We start from the raw sequence: 18508 nt of genomic DNA, 5'->3' as shown, positions 1-18508 counted from the left end.
ACATCAAAGCTGACGGCAGCTTAGCTCCTTTCCTGGCAGGCAAAGCGGAGACCAAGGACTGAATTGTCTTCTCACCCCTGGAGTGGTCAGTTCTGATGTTGAGGTTTTAAGTGAGACACTGTGGAGGAGTGTGCACTGCTGCTACCCATGTTGTACCTGTTCTGTGGATGAACAGAAAGGATTTTGGTATTCCCAGCTATCCCAAGCACTACATTTACTTCCCTTTAAATGTCACCATCTGTCCATTCACATGATTACATTTAGCTATGAACAGACTGACATCACTCTGCCTCTTGCAACATGTGTTTGCTCTGAGAGTTCGAAGGGAGGACACGAGCAATAGAACACGGGTTTTTAGCATTAAGAGAGGAATAATAAGACACAAGGCCTTTCGCTTCTAGCTCACCAGTTCAAATCCAGCCCAGCAGCGTCCAAAAGCTGTGAGCAAGTTACGTGAAATGGGTTGTTACTCTGTCCAGATGTGAGTATCACAATAATCAACACTGTAATCTGCAGCCTGGTTGTTAGTTTCACCAGAAATTGAATGGATTTAATTGCCCACTTAGCCATACAGGTGATGGTTCCTTCAGATCAGGAATCTTCAGCATTGTCAATCTTGCGTCCATCATGAGCATGAAGTTCACAAAATCATTTCATTATTTTCTTGCACTCCACTAACCTGATGTGTAAGCTTGGGCAATTCATTTCCCCTCTCTATGGCTCTGTTCCCCTGACCTCTTGTGTCTGTCCTGTCTGGTTAGACTGTAAGCTCTTTAGAACAAGGGTTCTCTCTTACGATGTGTTTATGCAGAGCTGAGCACAGTGGGGCCCTGAGCTCAGTTGGGGTATCTAGGCAGTCATAGCAATAATACAATTCTGGGAGGTAAATAAGGAAATACACACTCTGAAAGTGAAGGGTTTCCTTCCCACATTGTTATGGAAAAGAACAGAACAGAAAGGAATGCATTCTGATTCACCTAACTGATTTCCATAAATCGTATCTTAGCAGCAAGATTGACTGAGCTGGCAGAGTACCAATTAAAATGGAAGAAAAGCTAGCAGTGTTTGCATGACAAGGCAGTGTTTTGTAATACATTAACTATATTTTTTGTCAAGCAGTCTGCATCTTCAACCTTTACAGGCCTGGAAGAATGTCCATTCCAACTTTGGCTTTGAAATAGTATTTTTTACTTTTATTTCCTCACAGCACTCGTACTGTGCTAGGCACTTTGCAGATCAGATAGATGGACACACTCTCTAGCATGAAGATTTTACAATCTAATGGACATGCTGTGAAAGCTACAAACAAAAGTTCATGAAATAGAAGGATGGGTAGACATGGGCCACAAAAATAGGTTTGCTTAGTTAGGTAGCTGTTATATACACATCTTGCTCCAAAACATGGTCTACAATGTATACAAATCTCCCTCCCCACAACCCACTAAAATCCCCTTTCAGGGCAAAGTGCCCCCTTCCCTATCCCACATTTTCCCCCTCTGTCCAGTGCCCATCTTCCCTCACCATTCAAACCCCACACACATACCTTCCCGCACCACCCAGCCATGCTGTGTCTGCACTCCACACGACATCCTGGGCAATTCATCCTGTGAGCATTCCACCCACACCCCTCATCATCCCTCCCTCCTTCAACATAACTTTCCCTCATTTTGATATCATACTCAATGCTGAAGATTCCTGGGCCTATGGGCAGTTCCCATCCCTGTCCTGTCCCATGGAGTACATAGCAGGAAGGAGACCCCCTTGTGCCACTTAGTCTGTGAAGAAGCTCTGGAGTTCCTTCTGGTTCTGCTGTTATATGAAGGAGGATTGGGGCATTGGCGGCCTCCTTGTGGAGGTTATCTCACGTGACCTTTGATCAGGGATAGGGAGTGGTGAAAGGAACCTAACTGGTGAGAGCCCATAATTAGGTAACTTTCTATCAGGAGTTGTGAGAGATTTTCATGCACAGTGGCATTTCTCAAAGTTATTCAGCCAGCAAAGAAAATAGATCCACACCCTGGCCATATCATTAGAGCATGAAAGGGTTGGTTTGAGGGTGTTCACATGCTTGCTGTCTCTTCCTGGGTGCAGCAGGTACACATCACATAAACGAAATAGAGTTCTCTCTTAACTCCTGTTTGTGGTTCCTGAGGTAGTATACCAGAGGGCGCACGCCAAGCAGCTGGAACTCCTAAAAAGGACAAACAGGGTTTTTCTGTTTGCTCTCAGGGCGTTCCTTTCTATTGTTGTTTCAGGTGGACAGGGAGGTCTCCCTGTCGTTCAAACAGGTGCAAAAGAGGAGGTGCTTGGGCACATTTTTCACTTCCCTGCAGCACACAGGCTCTTTTCATTCTTTCTTGTAGAGAGCATCTTGTTTCTTTTCTCTTCTGTTTGCTTGCTGGCATTTTTCTCTCCCCCTTTCCCTTGATCCTCCACCTCCCGTTTATCTCTGTGATCACTGGAGCTTTTGCTACTGCACGTGGGGCAGAACAATGCCTTACACATACCGGGACTCGAGATCGCGGTCTCCCCCTCTACCTCAGAGTGCTCATGCCACACACTCCTCTGGCCAGACATATGAGGAGCTGAAGTGCCAGTGCCAGCAGAAGGGGACCCTATTTGAGGACTGTGACTTCCCAGCCAATATCTCCTCTCTCTTCTACAGTGAGAAGCCACCCATCCCCTTTGTATGGAAAAGGCCTGGGGTGAGTATGAGGTTGTTCCCACTTTTGCTATGCGTCATATCTCCATCTTTCCTGCCAAGAGTCAGATGACACTGGACTTCTTAATGATAAACCAAAACAAAAAGGAACATAATAGGGGCAGAGCGCCATACGTGTATATGGAGCTTTATAGACAAATAAGAGACATGGGGTGAAATCCTGGCCCTGTCGAAGTCAATGGGAGTTCTGCCTTTTCTCTCAGTGGGGCCAGGATTTCACCCATAGTCTCTGCCCCCAAAGAATTTCAGTATGAATCAGGATCTGCTCATGTGGAATAAGAAAGAGAATTTTGACATGGTCTGTGTGTGGAGAGAGATAGAGGTACACGTATAGATGGACAGATAAATACAGGTGTAAATTAGATCTCTTGTAGCTTTACATATAAGCAGTATACATGTGCATGCTGTATGTCTTACTTATTTTTGGTCTGACCCTCCTCTAGTGGTTTTTACAGCAGTGTAACTCCATTGTATTCAATAGAATTATTCCTGGTTTGTGCCTGTGTAATCCAGAGTGAACTGAGTCCATGATTTGTAGTCAATTTGTAAGGGCCATATTTTCCATCCTCAGTAAGGGCTGTGGTAGGTCATATCCACAGCAGATTGAATGTTGTTGAATTCAGTGGCGCTACTCACATGTTTAAAGTTAAGCACCTGCCTTAATCTTTGCAGAATCGGGCCTAATGTAAGACAAGCTGCATAAATGTGTAGCAAACGATTGAAGGGGCAGGAGAAAAATGATGGTAACCGTAATCAGATCATACCATGCACAAACAATGTGTACAATGTGGTGGTTTTGAAACATTTTTTTAAATGACATTTAAAAATTCCATATCAAACCATAACTCCTGTAACCCCTTCTCATCACCTCTACCCTGCCAGAAAACCTGACTTATTCACTTTAGAATTTTGCATTTAGTTAGTTTTGTTCTTTGGTGCCTCCTTCTGTAGTCTGTATAGTAGCACGCTGAGTAGTAGTCCATATAGACTACCTCCAACAAGCCTGCTGCCTAGCATTATTCCTAGACAAACGCTATGTTAAGATAGAGCTAAGGTTGAGAGTACATATGAATCATTTAGAGTAAAAGACATTCCAGGTACATTATAATGATCCCAAAACCTACTGTTATAAACTAGGTTTCAGAGTAGCAGCCGTGTTAGTCTGTATCCGCAAAAAGAAAAGGAGGACTTGTGGCACCTAAGGTGCCACAAGTCCTCCTTTTCTTTCTGTTATAAAACTAGGAAATCCACAGTTAAGGTTAAATTTAAAAGAAATTCAAACATGTTAAGGTCTGGAAATGCAGATGGGCCACTCAAGCAACCTTAGCTGTGCCCTGTCTGCCATACACTTTTCAGTCAGTAAAAACTGGCTGAAATCTGGTGCACAGGTTACATTTGAAATATTTGTTAAGGATTAATGCTCATCTTTTCCTGTCATTCTTCACAACTGAAAGTTTCTCCTTCAACAGGAACTTTAACTCCTCCCAGTAATGACACCTTGAAGGGGGAAGAGAATGGAAAAATAAAAAAAACTTGTCTTTAAAAATTGATTTAATCCAAGCTGCGGCCACAGACAATAAAATGCCTTGATCCTAATCATACAGGTGTGGCATGGCATCACTGCAGTGCAGAGTTAAGACTTCTGTCTTTCAGCTAGGAAGAAAAATGGAGGGAAATTATCACTGATGATAAAAAAAAATAGTCAAGTGTAGCCTTTGCACAAGATTTTAGTGAGTTTTAATTAAAGAGCCTGTGTTACTCTGTTACTGAGATTTTAAGGGCAAAGCAAGGGTCTGCCAGTGGGTGCTATATTTCTCAAAAGATCCATTCTTAGTTAATTATAGTTCCTAAACTAATTAACAGATTTACTGGTAAAGTCTCAGAAAATTCATTTTGTATCCAAAGTGTATGTGCTGTAATTATGGGAAGGATGCTCTCTAGTTTTCATACATAACAAAGAGGCTGAATCCCCACTTTAAGGGAAAAATTCAAACTTAACTATGGAATTGCTACAGACACTTCTCACATCAGGTCCTACTCCCCAGGCTGCCTAACCCACATGGGACTGAGGTCGCCCGGGAGTGGTCTTTACTGCTGTCCCAGGGACAGGGTGGCTTCCTGCAGGTGCTAGGTGTGAGATGGCATAAAGTCCATTGACTCCATCCAATTATGGAACATATATTCTGAAGATAAGCTATAATTTTGAAGGTGTGGTCATAGTGAGATGATGTGGTTGTGTGATTCTTACATACTGTATCTGGTACCAAATGCAAATATTTGCAAAAGTCCTGTTTACCTTTCCCTCTGAAACACACAGTGACTATCAAGCAGTCAATAATGTTTTTTTTCTACCAGGGGTCCATTAGTATCATAATTGTTCCAAGTCATTATTTGGAGCAATGGAGAGTGGTCTGTCTTCAGCGTCTCTTCCAGATCCAGCTGTCACTAGTTTTTGCAAGCTGAATTTGGAAGAATTTCAAGCCAAATAAGTGACTTGACATGGGATGTGCCTTTAGGCTGTGATTTCTGCTGTGTGCGTGTGTGAGCAGTGTAGCAAGAAAAGCAGCTAACAGGAGGGAATAAGAAGGTATAAGTTACAGTAGCCCATACCCTACTTTGAGTTTCACCTTCTTCTGGCTTTTCAGCATGTAAATCAAGCCAGTTTAGTCTCCCTTTCATATCAGTAAGTGGGAATAACGGAGGCTAAGTGTCAGGGAGTTTTGTGTATGCAGCGTAATTGTAGCTGTGTTGGTCCCAGGATATTAGAGAGACAAGGTGGGTGAGGTAATAATATATTTTATTGGACGTAGAAGTTGGTCCAATAAAAGATATTACCGCACCCGTCTTGTCTCTCTCTGTTTGTGTAAGGGAGACAGACTAATGCTGTCTCTCTCATCCGCCAAATTGACCTGGCATTTTTAAAACTTGAAGAAATAATCATCTGTGGAATTTAAAAAAACCTCAAATATTATTAGAAGTCAGATAATAAACCCTCTATATAGTAGTTTGTATAAAGAATATTAAAATAAATGGAGTAACTGCATTGCCAGCTCTCAGATTTGCACCCAAAAATAGCTTTATCTCCTTTATTCAGTATAAGAAGGACTTTCTAATTTGTCAAAGGTGTGTGTGTGTGTGTACACACAGTATAGGCCAGCTGGTGTACATTCACATAACCTCACTGAAGTCAATGGAGCGCTGCTGATTTACAAAAGCTGAGGATATGGACCTATATGCCAAATCCCAAATGCTGTAAAATAATAAAAGCTATTTAGCAATACTGTCCTGCTTTCTCTTTCTTATTTGAAAAGAAAACCTTTAAAACTATATCTTCCAACAGATACTTTTTTATTAATGTTGGAGAACATGTGACCCCTTCCTCGTTATTTTCCTCTTGGCATGATCCACCTCTCTTTTCTTTGTACCCTGATGTATTATTTAGATTGTTAGTGGCTAGCCCAGTATAAATATCACATGTTCTGTAATAGTTAGTGCCTGGGAATGTCACAGGCATTTAAATTACGGAATGAAAAAAACTAAAGAATTTTTTCCCCATCGCTTGCCAATGCAAATGAATTTGCGATCTAGAAATGGACTTGAACCAAAACTCTCCTGATCTAAACAACCCCCACCAACCTCCAGAACTGGAGCTGAATGTTGCAGTCAGTTTGGGGGCAGAGGTGAAATGTAAGATCATGAAAGTGAGATTTCTTTACACCAGTTCAGACTCTCTCAGACCGGCTTACACACACACTCTCAATATGGAAGGGAGACCAAGTTATTGTAATTTACCCTCTCTTGAGCCAGAAGAAACTATAAATTAAAGTAGTGTTTGGACTACTGTGAGTATCACCATCTTTCATCTCTTTGGTATGTAAGTTACATCTACTTAGGGAATGTCTACATGGGGGAAAGTGACCTGAATAGTTATTGCAGAACAATCCATTCCACAACAGCTATTCCAGTCAGTTTCCCCAGGTATGTAGCATATTCTGTAGTGTAATATAATGTCAATTCCCAGATTTTGGAGGGGTGTTGGTGTTGGAATGAAATCATATTACATAGTAAGGCATTGCCATGCACCTGTATCTGCATTCCATTAGTAAGAAACATGAAGGTGTGTCTTGAAACTGCATTCCATGTTTGGTTTGTAAATAGCCTTTTGTTCAATAATTATTGAATATGCAGTCAGGCATATAGCCAAATCAGCAAATTTGCTATGGAGAGCTGTGACATTCTCCTTCCTGTATCATGGAATACTATTGCACCCGACAGTGGAATTCCCCTCTGTGGAGGACAGGGGGGGTTGCGCGAACTTTGCTGATGGGAATCTCTGAAAGTCATTCCATCAGTGGATTGCCTGCCTGCCCTGGTCATTGTCCCTGTTTCAGCCAATACCTCCCGCTTTGGGGGTTGAGTTGGGCTCCTTATGACCTCCCATCTCCCCTTTGTAAATGCAGCTGCCACTACTTTGCACCACTGCAACTCCCCTCTCACCTAGCACTTGCACCACCATTCATACTGGATTAAAATGACAGGGATCAGGGCCTTCTTTCAAGGTGACTCCTGGATGCTGCGTAGTACAACACACTCACAATTCTAACAATGTAATATGGTAGGGCTGTATATAAGCAGAACAAGAGCACCTGTAAAGTCACATTCCCAAAGTGTGGAGACTGCTATGCAAAATCACAAGGAGAAGTGATTTTAAAATTTAGTGCTCCTGAAAGGTGTAGGCTTGGTAGCCCTGGAAACTGAAATCTGTTAAAGCAGACAAGGGCCCACCCATGGTTCAGATTTCATGCCCATTCATTCCTTGGGACCTGATTCTCCTCTGGGTTACATTGTCGTAAGGGACATTCAGGAACATTACCCCCGATTTACACTGTGGTAAGCAAAAGGAGAATTGAGGTCTACGTCTCTCACGAGAATGGCCGCAAGGGTGCTAATTATGATACAGAGATAGTTCTCTAGGAGCTGCCCTGTGACCACCAACTCATTTTACAGCGGCTACCAAACAATTATCAGACAGTAATATGGTTTGGTTACTATTAATCTAACACAGATTCCCACTAGTGGTCTGGATTTGAAAGGCTCCTTATCTCATTACTATGACAAGCCATTTAGTCTGGTGGGAAGGGTATTTTATACAAGTAGGATATGAAATATCATTTGTAAAAATGAGCTGGGATACCTCAATACCATGCTATCATCCAGAGCTAGATGGTGTTGGTTACCAATGTCCTGGCCTCAGGAGGTTGTGCACAGAAAGAGTACGGTGGTAGATCTGTGCACCCGATACATAGGGAGTAAAGGTTATTGAGGGAGGTACACAAAGTTTTAGGGCGTTTGGGGACAGATTGAGTTAATCATCTCTCTCTTAAAATGTGAGTTTCTTAATCGCTTCATACTTAAGCAACATACTTAAGTTCCCTTTAAGCAGCAATTCTAATATAATACATATTATTAAAATAAAAATCCCCCTCACTTTTTCCTCCACTGTAATGTTGTAAGGACTATGAATGGTTTTTTTTTAAATCATTTAGTTACAGGTCACATGTCAGGGTGTATTTAACAAGCGGGTGAGTCAGATCATGACAAGTTCTGGTTTGACATGCCAGTGTTTTCTGTAACTGTGACACATCAAACTCACTACTGCTTCTTGATGGAAGGCATTTGGCTTGAAGGAATGTGGGCAGGTCACTTGCCCTCTGCCGCTTCCTTTGAATCCAGGAAACACTCTAAAGGTGCCATCCTCATCCCTACATGAGCATAAATTATGCTGATTTAATGTCTGACTTACAGCTCGGGCTAATGACTTCAATCGCCCATGGACGTTTCTCATTTTTACCTGCTGTGCAGATGTTAATGTCTTTCTTCTCCTCCTCTGTAAGGCTGTGCTCTTTTGGCATGTTTGTGTTTACTTCAATAGGAGCAGGATTGAGCCTTTTCGTTACAAAGATGCAGTATTATGCTCCATAAAGGCTGAAAGGTGTTGAATGCTTTCCAAGTGAGACTAAGCTCCCTCAGTTTTCAGTGATATCTAAAGGACCAGATTGCTGCTCTGCTCATTGCAGAAACAGGGCCTGGGGGGGAAGGTGGCTTTAAACAATCTTTGTGCCTCACTGTATTCTTACCCGGGCACCCTGTGTAAATTAGAGCAGTCTCATGGTTGCTCTAGCTTGTACTCAGCCAGTATCAAGTCTCTTGGTATTCCTCAGATGAAAAGAGCTGCAGAACAGGGATAATCTGAACCCTTCCCCCAGCCATAACCCCAGCTCACTCTATCAGGGTGCTGCAAGGGGGGTCTGGCACAGAGCCATTTCTCTGGCTTTATGACACTCAGCAAAACCCTTATTCTTGAGGCCAATTCTACCCTCCCTTTGCCACCAAACTAGAATAAAGAGACCAGGATGGAACAGAGAACTGGCTGCAATATGCTCAGCGCATTGCACGTGGGGCACTCAACATGGGTTGGGACATGCAGTCTGATCGTTGAGAGGGTGGGTCGCTTTTTTAATCACTTGGCTGCTGCCTCCTGAATTGGGAATTTTGGTCAAAATGCACCTCCAGGGCTACCCCGCTTGCCAGGTCCACTACTAGGTCTTTAACAAGTCAGCATTCAAATGGAATTTTGGCGATTCACAGGGATGCTGCCGTATGCAGCGGGGATTATCTGCAAAGGGGGTAACTCCAGAACTTGGCAATATTTCATAGCGGCAGGTCTGGGTGTAGCAAACTGGCTCATGTAGATAGCAAAGTGAAGGGCTTGCCACGTTATAGGGTTTTATGTGATGTTGGCTACCCACTTTGACAAATACCCACTTTTTAAAAACATGAGTTGCTATAAAGCTTGTTCAATAGGCATGAGAAAACCAAACGGTGCTGCTGACCTTTATTTTCCTGTGGAGATTGTCCGTGTTTTATCCTGTGTGGAGTCAGGTACACTACATATGATCTTTACATATAGCTGCTGCTATAAATTGCTCTGAACATGCACCCTTATGTGTCGGTGTATTTTTAAACTTATTTAGATGTGTAGATATTTTTTAAAGCATCTCTCCCACTTCCTAGGTGCCTAGCACCAAAAATGTACACAATATAATACATATACAACTTCAGCAATTTATCCTTATTCCCCACCCCAACATAACAAAATAATCACACTTTGTAAATAATATAAAAATACCCCACCCTCGCTGAGCGTATTAATCCCCAGCCATCTGCCCCATGTACAAAAGCCTGGCAAAACAGATTCACTTTATAGTGTGCCCTGAGAGTCTAAAACTGCAGGCTGTTTAACTTACTAATTTTGGGATATTGCCAGATTTCATTGCCCGGACCTGGACCTGGACTTGGGCCTTGGTTAGCTATGAAGGAATCAGAATCTTTGACACTACAGAATTACGACTGATAAATACACTAAAATAAATACAAACCAACTCATTTTCCTTCGAGGGAACTGCCGTGTTTGAAGGCTTGCATTTGTTCCCCTGTTATTGTTTTTCTATTGAACTTCCTCCTTCTGCAAAGGCATCAACAAAGCGGCTTCTTGCTCGACTGCTTAACTGAAATAGTGTGGCCCCACTTGTGACAGATATTGCAATTGTATGCAATATCTTTAGGGACCATACCATATTCAGTTTATGGATCACTATTGGCCAGGGATCCTATGTAACTCCAGGGGGCAGGGTAATCACAGCTCCTCCAAGAACCAAAAACAGTTGAGGGGCGATTAAGGAACCGTATAGGTTGTAAACACCTCCAGAGATATACCACTCCCAGTGTGGGGGCGGAGGGGTTGCAGATACTGGTTGAAACTGGGTTTTCCAGAGACCACCAAATAAAAAAAGGGCTTTTGCTATAACGAGGCTGGGTTTCAACTGACTGAGGGCCTGCTTTCTGATCCAGCAAATGGACAGGACCTTCTGTCCAAGGGGGCTCCTGGGTTGGAAGGACTTTGGCCTACCAGGGTCCCTAAGACTGATGGGTGATTTCTGGTTAGCTTTTAGCATGTCTCGGTCCTTTTGTTGTTCATTATGTTTTCTCTGGAATCTTTTCAATGATTGTGCTTGCTTAGAAAGGGCAGTGCAGTAACTTGTTACTGCTGGCAATACACTGTTCGTAGCCCTCGGAAAGAAAGAAAAAAGCACAAGCGCTGGCCATTAGGCAGACTGGGTGGCTGGGGATATCACATGGCAAGGCAAGAGGCTGAGCAGTCTTAAAACCTCCAGTCACATGGCATGGGACAAGGGTCCCTGCCCAGAGATAGGTGACAGCTAGAGACCTGAGACCTAACTGGGCACTCCTAGTATGTACCACAGAGGAGGGAGCCTTGAAACTGTGCTATCACTTATACAACCAGTTCTGCAACAGGATTTTAGGACAGATTGACTAACTGGACGCACAGGACTTAACCATTTTGTTCAGTTGAATTCCATGAGACTTTATTGGCATGACAAGCTATACAAATGTTGCCAAAACGTAAGATAAAACAGACAACTTAGGTATGTGTCAAAGGCATGTACAACATCCCCAGGGTAGGGTTACGTACAGTGCTTAGGGTCTGATCCCCTGTGTCCATTTGCTTCAGGAAAGGTTTCATCAGGCAACAAACAACCGAATTCTGGTATAACGTGAACCAGAATTCACTGAGCAAGAATCACTCTTGCTGGTGCAACCAGGGAGATATTTAATCAGAGGTGGCTGCCTCTTTTCCATTGGACTGTCCTTTGGGTGGAAGCAGCTTAAAATTCTTCCAGAGATCCACAGAAGCTGCACCACTACCAACTGCTGCTGTAAGGTGCTGAATCAATGCACCCCAAGGCCACTTGGACCCTGTCTGCTCCTGAACCAGCACCAGCCACTTTTTGGACTGTGCTAGTCTCCTCTAGGGCCCCCTGGTGGAAGGAAATTACAGACGGCTATTGTGTATCACCATATCATCACTTGGTGGATTTTCCATCTCAGGGACCCTGTGTCTGAGTGGAAGCTGGCACAGTCATAGGATGAATTTATCCCATAGTGTTCAGCCTGGAATAGAAACAGGACAGTTGGGTGATATTTAATGGCCACAGTGGGTGGAAATCATGCAGAAGCTGCATTCCCCAGTGCTTCAGAATTATTTTCTTTCCCTAAGAACAGAGGAATTGCCATACTGCCTCAGACAAGGTCCATCTAGTCCAATATCCTGTGTCTGATGGTGGCGAGTGCCATATGCTTCAGAGGAAGGTATAACATCCCAGCACTAGGCGCATCTTATCCCAATCTCTAGTAGTTAGATATTGGCTTAAATCCTGACACATGAGATTTAATATCCCTGCCACAATTTTGTATTGTCATTAATTATATTAACTCTAGACATTCTTGAGATCCATATAAATGTCCAATGATTTCATAAGTTCTTGGCCTCAAAAACTTCAAGTTTAATGAATTCCAGGGGTGCTGGAACAATTTGTATAGTGGGGGTGCTGAAAGCCATTGAACCAAACTGTAAACCCTATATATGATGGAAACCACTTAAAGCCAGAGGGTGAGGGTGTACCCTTAGTTCCAGCACCTAGGATGAGGTCCACAGTTTAATTACACATTATGTGAAAAAATATCCTTTTAATCAGTTTTGAATTTCCCACCTATTCATTTAATTGACTGTCCCCTTGTTCTTGTGTTATGTGGTAGGAGAACAGAGCTCCCAATCTACCTTGCTTAGACCATTGATGATTATTGTATATTTTTATCATGTCCCCACTTATTCATCTCCTTTCTAAGGTAAACAGTCCCAATCTTATCAATCCCTCTTCACAAGAGACTATTTCCAGGCCTAGGATCATTCTCATTGCCCTTCTCTGAACCCCATTGATTTATATAACTGCATTCTAATATTCTCCATACTATTCGCCACGCCACTCCTTATGCGACATAACATCTTTGCTGCTTTTTTACCACAGCTGCATATTGAGCAGAGAGGTCTTAATTGAGCTAGCCATACTTATGCCCATGTCCCTTTCCTGAGTTGATCCAGTTAATTTAGAATGCTGTGAAGTGTTTTAGTGGTTTACATTATCCCCTCCAGTGTGCATTACTTTGCATGTATTGACATTGAGTTTCATTTGCCATTGTGTTGAAATGCCTCAGAAGATGACATGGCGTCACTGAAAGGTGTTTATTCTTATGGTATTGAAACTGCTACTGCATAGAGATAGAGGGCTGAATTATGCTCTCACTTACACCCCCACAATCCAATTAACTTTTAGGAGCTTAGCACTGTACAGGTTTGGACCCCTAGCATAGGTGCTGGAACTAGGGGTGCTGGGGGAGCTACCGCACCCCTGGCTTGAAGTGGTTTCCATCATATTCAGGGTTTTCAGTGGCTCTCAGCATCCCCACTATACAAATTGTTCCAGCACCCCTGACCCATTGTGATTTCTGTGGGATTGTGCAGGTATAACTTGACTACTGACTTAGGTACATCAAGGTGGTGTGCATCTGCAGCCCTCCTGATGACACGCAGTATTCCCTAGGTAGTCATGAGAGACAGGGTGGCTTTCTAGAGAGAAACAGAGATAAACTGCAAAATGTATGAGAGAACATTTTGTCCATGTTATTTCTTTTCTTTCCCTAGGGCCTGATCCAAAGCCCAGTGAAGTCAATGAGAGGGTTTCCATTGACTTCAATGGGCTTTGGATCAGGCCTTCATTCTGTAACAATCAATTCTGCCAGCTTACCTTTATTACTCAGGATGGCGAGCTAGATGTTTATACTATCATATTTTCTGTGTGTCCTTTATATTTAAAAAGTTTCTCTTTGTCACTATAGTAGATCCCATTGTTATAGAATATTGAGGTGATTGCTTTCTGGTTGTCCTGAATGAATACTGGCTGGTTCCATTCACGGATGGGCACTAGCATCTGTCTTCATTCTTGAGGGAGACAAGAGAAGGTATTTGTAGCTACCTGTATTCCAGCACAAAGGTGGAACTGCGGGGAGACCTCTTAGGTGTGCCAGGGAGTCTGTGAGGGTAGAAAAGGAGAGGGAGGCCTATCCATTGAAAGAAAGATGATCCAGGGGTAGGGCACTCGCCTGCCATTTTAAAGGAGTGGGTTCAGTCAGTGCTCACCACAGACTTCCTGTGCAATCTTGGGCAAACTTCTCTATGCCTCAGTTTTCCATCCGTAAAACAGGGATAAGACTAGTTCCCTAGCTCACAGAGGTATTGCAAAGATAACTACATCAAAGATTGAGGCACTACAGTCAGAGAGCCATAGAAGTACCTAAGATATTTCGATAAAAGGGGTACTTCAAGGACAAAGATCAATAGGGGCCCATCATTAAGGCTAAGATTCTGTCATGAATATTTTTAATAAAAGTCATGGCCAGGTCATGGGCAATAAGGAAAAATTCACAGAAGCCTGTGACCTCTCCCTGACTTTCACTAAAAATAACCATGACAAAATGGGTAGCCTGGGCTGCTGCGGGGGGTGGGAGCTCCAAGTTCCCCCTCCAGTGGTGGTTCCAAGCAGCGGGGGTCCCCCCTGCCTCCATGGTGGCCAGGAGCTCTGGGGATCCTCCCTGCTGCCCGCCACAGCTGGGAGCTCTGTGGGTCCCTTTTGCCACCCATGGTGGATGGGAGCAGCAGGGATCCCCCCGTGCTGCCGGATCTCCCCTGCCACCCATGGGTCCCTCTTGCCGCCTGCGACGGGGGGAGTGGCGGATTCCCCCTGCCACTCATGGTGGCCAGGAGCGGTAGCGATGGGGAGGTGCGGGGCTCCTCCCTGCCACCCGTGGTGGCTGGGAACTATGGGGGTACCCCACAGCTCCCTGCCGCCTTGCTGCTCCCAGCCTGCACTGGCTGAAGTGATGGAGGTCTTTGGAAGTGACGGATTCTGTGACTTCCATGACCTCTGTGACTAAATTGCAGCCTTACCTATCATACCCCAACGGCTCCATTCAACGAGCCACAAGTACAGTAGAGAACCAGCAGCAAAGCAGTGATTGCTTTTTCTTGAAGTGACAGCTTTAAGTTAGATTTCAAGGGGGGAAATCCCTGACAGACTCATTGTTTTACAAACCTAATTTTCTATCCAATGCAGAACATCTGTGAAATTTTTAATTGAACTTAAAATAATCAAAGAAATGCCAGTCAACATTGCTTTCCTTTCTACAAGTGTCTTATCAGCTCAGCCCCTCTCAACCTTTGGACACTCAAGGGTGTGGAGTGTCACACTTGCTCCAGCTCCCACTTAAAACTAACATTACTTGGTAAGGCAAACAAAGGTTGGGATCAGCCTTTTTCTCTTTAAGGGAAGATGTTGTGGTTGCTAACCACTGCCTATGCTATGAATGCTCTGCACGTGAACACAGGACTTCGCTCTCTCAGGGTTGTCAATCCAGTACCTTTCATCAGCATGACGTTAATTAGAAAAAATGAGAACAAATGATCGTTTCATTGTGACACGCAATAATTAGCAACAAAGGCTCAACACGGTGTATCACAGTGTCTGTACTATTGTGTGGTAGCCAGTTCCTCAAGGCTTGCAGTAATGCATGTAGCATATTGGTGACAGGTTCATCCCCTAAATGATGCTATATTTTTCCAGGTATATTTTAAATGATTTTTTTTCTCTCTTACTCTCTCAGGAAATTGTTAAAAACCCACAGTTTATAACTGGAGGAGCCACAAGAACTGACATTTGTCAAGGGGATCTTGGTGAGTGTTTTCCCTTTACAGAATTATTCCACACTTATCCAAGTGCTGTGGTGCAGAAGATTCTAGAAGGGGGTGGGGGGTGGGGGAGGATGGTTATTATCGAATAGTAATTCCTTGCTCTTATGTAGCACTTCTGATCAGTGGATCTCAAAGTCCTTCACAAAGGAGTTTAGTATCAATACCCCCATTCTACAGGTGGGGAAACTGAGCCACAGAGTAGGGAAGTGATTTGCCCAAGGTCACCTAGCAGCAGAGCTGTGTCTAGAGCCCAGTCAAGTGCTCTATCCAGTAGGCAAAACTGCCTCTCCAGTCTCTTGTTCCCTAAATTGGTGGAAGAAGTGAAACTCAGAAGTAACGTGTTCTCATTCTAACCCCATACCCATTTCTGGATGCCTCGATAAAGTATTGGTTGCTGTGGAGGCACTCGCTCACTTTCTTCCCTCCAAATTAAAGAGAGAGAGCCGTGAAAAGCTAGGGAGAAGTTAGTGCTGCCAGCTGCCATCCATCATGAAATTCACAGGCGAGTCCCAGGATGGCGTCCTGTAAGCACATAATAGCATCTACAGCAATTTAGAGTCTCAAATACTTTTGGGGCAGTCTTAAAATCATGATGCAGCTATCCTCATGGCAGGGCACTGCACAGACACATACTGATGTTGTGTGCCACCATATCAATGCAACACCACAGGTTGATGCCAATGTTGTGTTTGACATGATGATGCAATATTATGCACTGATGCAACTTGACTGGGTAGTAATGCCATGACATATCTACTTGGTCCTGCAGGATAAAATCTGGAAAGTGGTTACCCTCGGAGAAAGAGCAAATAAGAATATAAAAATTCATTTTAAAAAGATGAAGGTCATGAGTACAGGCACATGGTGTTATGTGACTAACTTCTAAATTGGTTTTAGCTTCTCGCTCACCCCACTCTAAACAATGGGTGCTTTGGATTGAATTGCACTACACGCAAAAAGTGTCACAGCTATAGAATTGTACAGAATTTCAGAGAATTATATTTTTGCTAGACAACACTATAAGATCATCCAAAAAACATAAAGAAAGTTTGCAGTGGTGTTGTAGCTGTGTTGGTCAGAGACAAGGTGGGTGAATAAATCAAAGATATTACTTCACCCACCTTGTCTCTCTGAAGAAGGTTTATAATTTTCTATTGAATTCTATAGGTTTTAGAGTAATTTCTGTGCAGTCCTATTACATTTCCATAGAAACCTATTCGTTTAATCCCAGAGGAATTCCACAGGACATTTCCATAAGGTGTACATTGCAAGTTGAATGGTTTCCTAATACTCTTCCAAAATGGCTTATAGGGATTTTTCAGACCTTTGTGCAGTTCCCGCCTCCTGTGAGACACTCACTACTCCCTTCACTCTGTGCAAACAACACAGAGCTTGCAGCAGACCTGCTGGTTTGGAAAAAGTTCACATGACTCATTTTTGTTCTGTTTCATTCTTAAGCAGTTTCTCTTCCTGTGAGTCTCTAACACAAAGCCAAGTTCTTGCCTTCATCTTGAGGAAGACAAACACACAAAAAAGGTCAAAGCCTGGTCCTGTTGAGGCCAATGGAAACTTTGTTCTTTATTTTAGTGAGATCAGGTCTTGGCTCAGATGCTATAAGACTTCCAAGGAATCTGAGAATTGAATGGTTCCATGTGGCATCTTGCCTGGTTGGTGCCAGGTAGCCAGCCAGTCTTCTCCTGAAGTTTTAAGTTAAACAGGATATTGATGTGTCGCTGGGTGGTGGGCAACCAGCCATCATACTCCCGGCTTATAATAGGAAGTCATGTGAAATGTCACATGTAGAGTCAGCAAATGAAGCCCCATCACACGTTTTTTCCCCCAATGGCAAAAAGTACTTCCCAGACTTTGTGAACTTTCACTATAATGAGCTAAAGTCTGCTTTACAGTAACATCAGTGGTAACCCAAATAACAACAGACTTCAGTGGAATTCATCTGGATTTACAATGAAATAGTAAATAAGAGCAAACTTAGCCCACTGCATGGAGGAAAACAGCTGACAGTAGTTGTGTTCATAGTCAGTTATGGCTGGTTTGTGTAGCATCTCACATTGCACAGGAAATAAGATACAAATAAATGAAATCAATGTGAGTTTACTCCACCCAATGAGAACTCTTAATACATAATTAAATGCAGAACCTGTAGTACATGTAGGGCAGGACTGTGATCTTTGTTACAGTGGCATAAATCCAGAATAATTCCATTGACTTCAGTTACACCAACGTAACTGAAGTCAGAATCTTACCCATACAGTTTGAGACAAGGCTGCTGCAGTATCTTTGTCCTGTAGATTGTGTATATGTCCACAATATATTATTGGTGATCTGTGTATTGGTCTTTTCAATTTGCAGGTGACTGCTGGCTATTGGCAGCTATAGCTTCTCTTACACTGAAAGAAAAAACATTAGCCAGAGTTGTACCTCAAGATCAAAATTTTGGACCGGGTTATGCTGGAATATTTCACTTTCAGGTAAAACAGCATAAAATGCAAACACTTCTAGGGGCTGGGTAGCTAAATGCATTGGTCCATTTAGTGGCAGGGTTGCCTGTTTACTGTAGAATTGGATTTCATAGTGTTTAAGGCCAGAAGAGACCATTAAATCATCTAGTCCAGAGGTTCTCAATCTTTTTCTTTTAAAGGCCCCCCCAACATGATATAAAAACCCCACAGCCCACCTGTGTCACAACAATTGTTTTTCTGCCTATAAAAGCCAGGGCTGGCATTAGGGGGTAGCAAGCAGGGCAATTACCCGAGGCCCCACGCATAGGGGGCCCTGCAAAGCTACATTTCTTAGGCTTCAGCTTCAGCCCCAGCCCTGAGTGGTGGGGCTCAGAGCCCCTGGGCTTCAGCCCCATGCAATGGAGCTTTAGCTTTCTGCCCTGGCCCCCAGCGAGTCTAATGCTGGCCCTGCTTGGTGGACCCCCTGAAACCTGCTCGCAGCCCCTAGGGGGGCCCAGATCCCTAGTTGAGAACCACTGATCTAGTCTGATCTCTGAATGATGTCTGAGTTATTCAAAGCAGTACTTGCTAAACTCACCTTAA

At 43.4% G+C, this 18508-nt stretch overlaps 1 protein-coding gene across 1 annotated transcript in view; it reads left to right on the top strand.

The window, feature by feature from the left end:
• The first annotated feature begins 2341 nt into the window (after positions 1-2341).
• The window catches only part of CAPN9 (calpain 9), a 47998-nt gene continuing 31831 nt past the window's right edge, over positions 2342-18508 (top strand). Inside the window, exons 1-3 of the mRNA XM_007071060.4 lie at positions 2342-2705; positions 15359-15428; positions 17817-17935. Coding sequence (XP_007071122.2) covers positions 2493-2705; positions 15359-15428; positions 17817-17935 — 402 coding nt within the window. The 5' untranslated portion in view covers positions 2342-2492. The remainder of the gene's footprint in view (positions 2706-15358; positions 15429-17816; positions 17936-18508) is intronic.

The sequence above is a fragment of the Chelonia mydas genome, chromosome 3 (genome assembly GCF_015237465.2).
Source record: "Chelonia mydas isolate rCheMyd1 chromosome 3, rCheMyd1.pri.v2, whole genome shotgun sequence".
Taxonomy (NCBI): domain Eukaryota; kingdom Metazoa; phylum Chordata; order Testudines; family Cheloniidae; genus Chelonia; species Chelonia mydas.
Note: the sequence above shows the minus strand (reverse complement) of the source record. Positions and strands in the feature narration are given on the sequence as shown.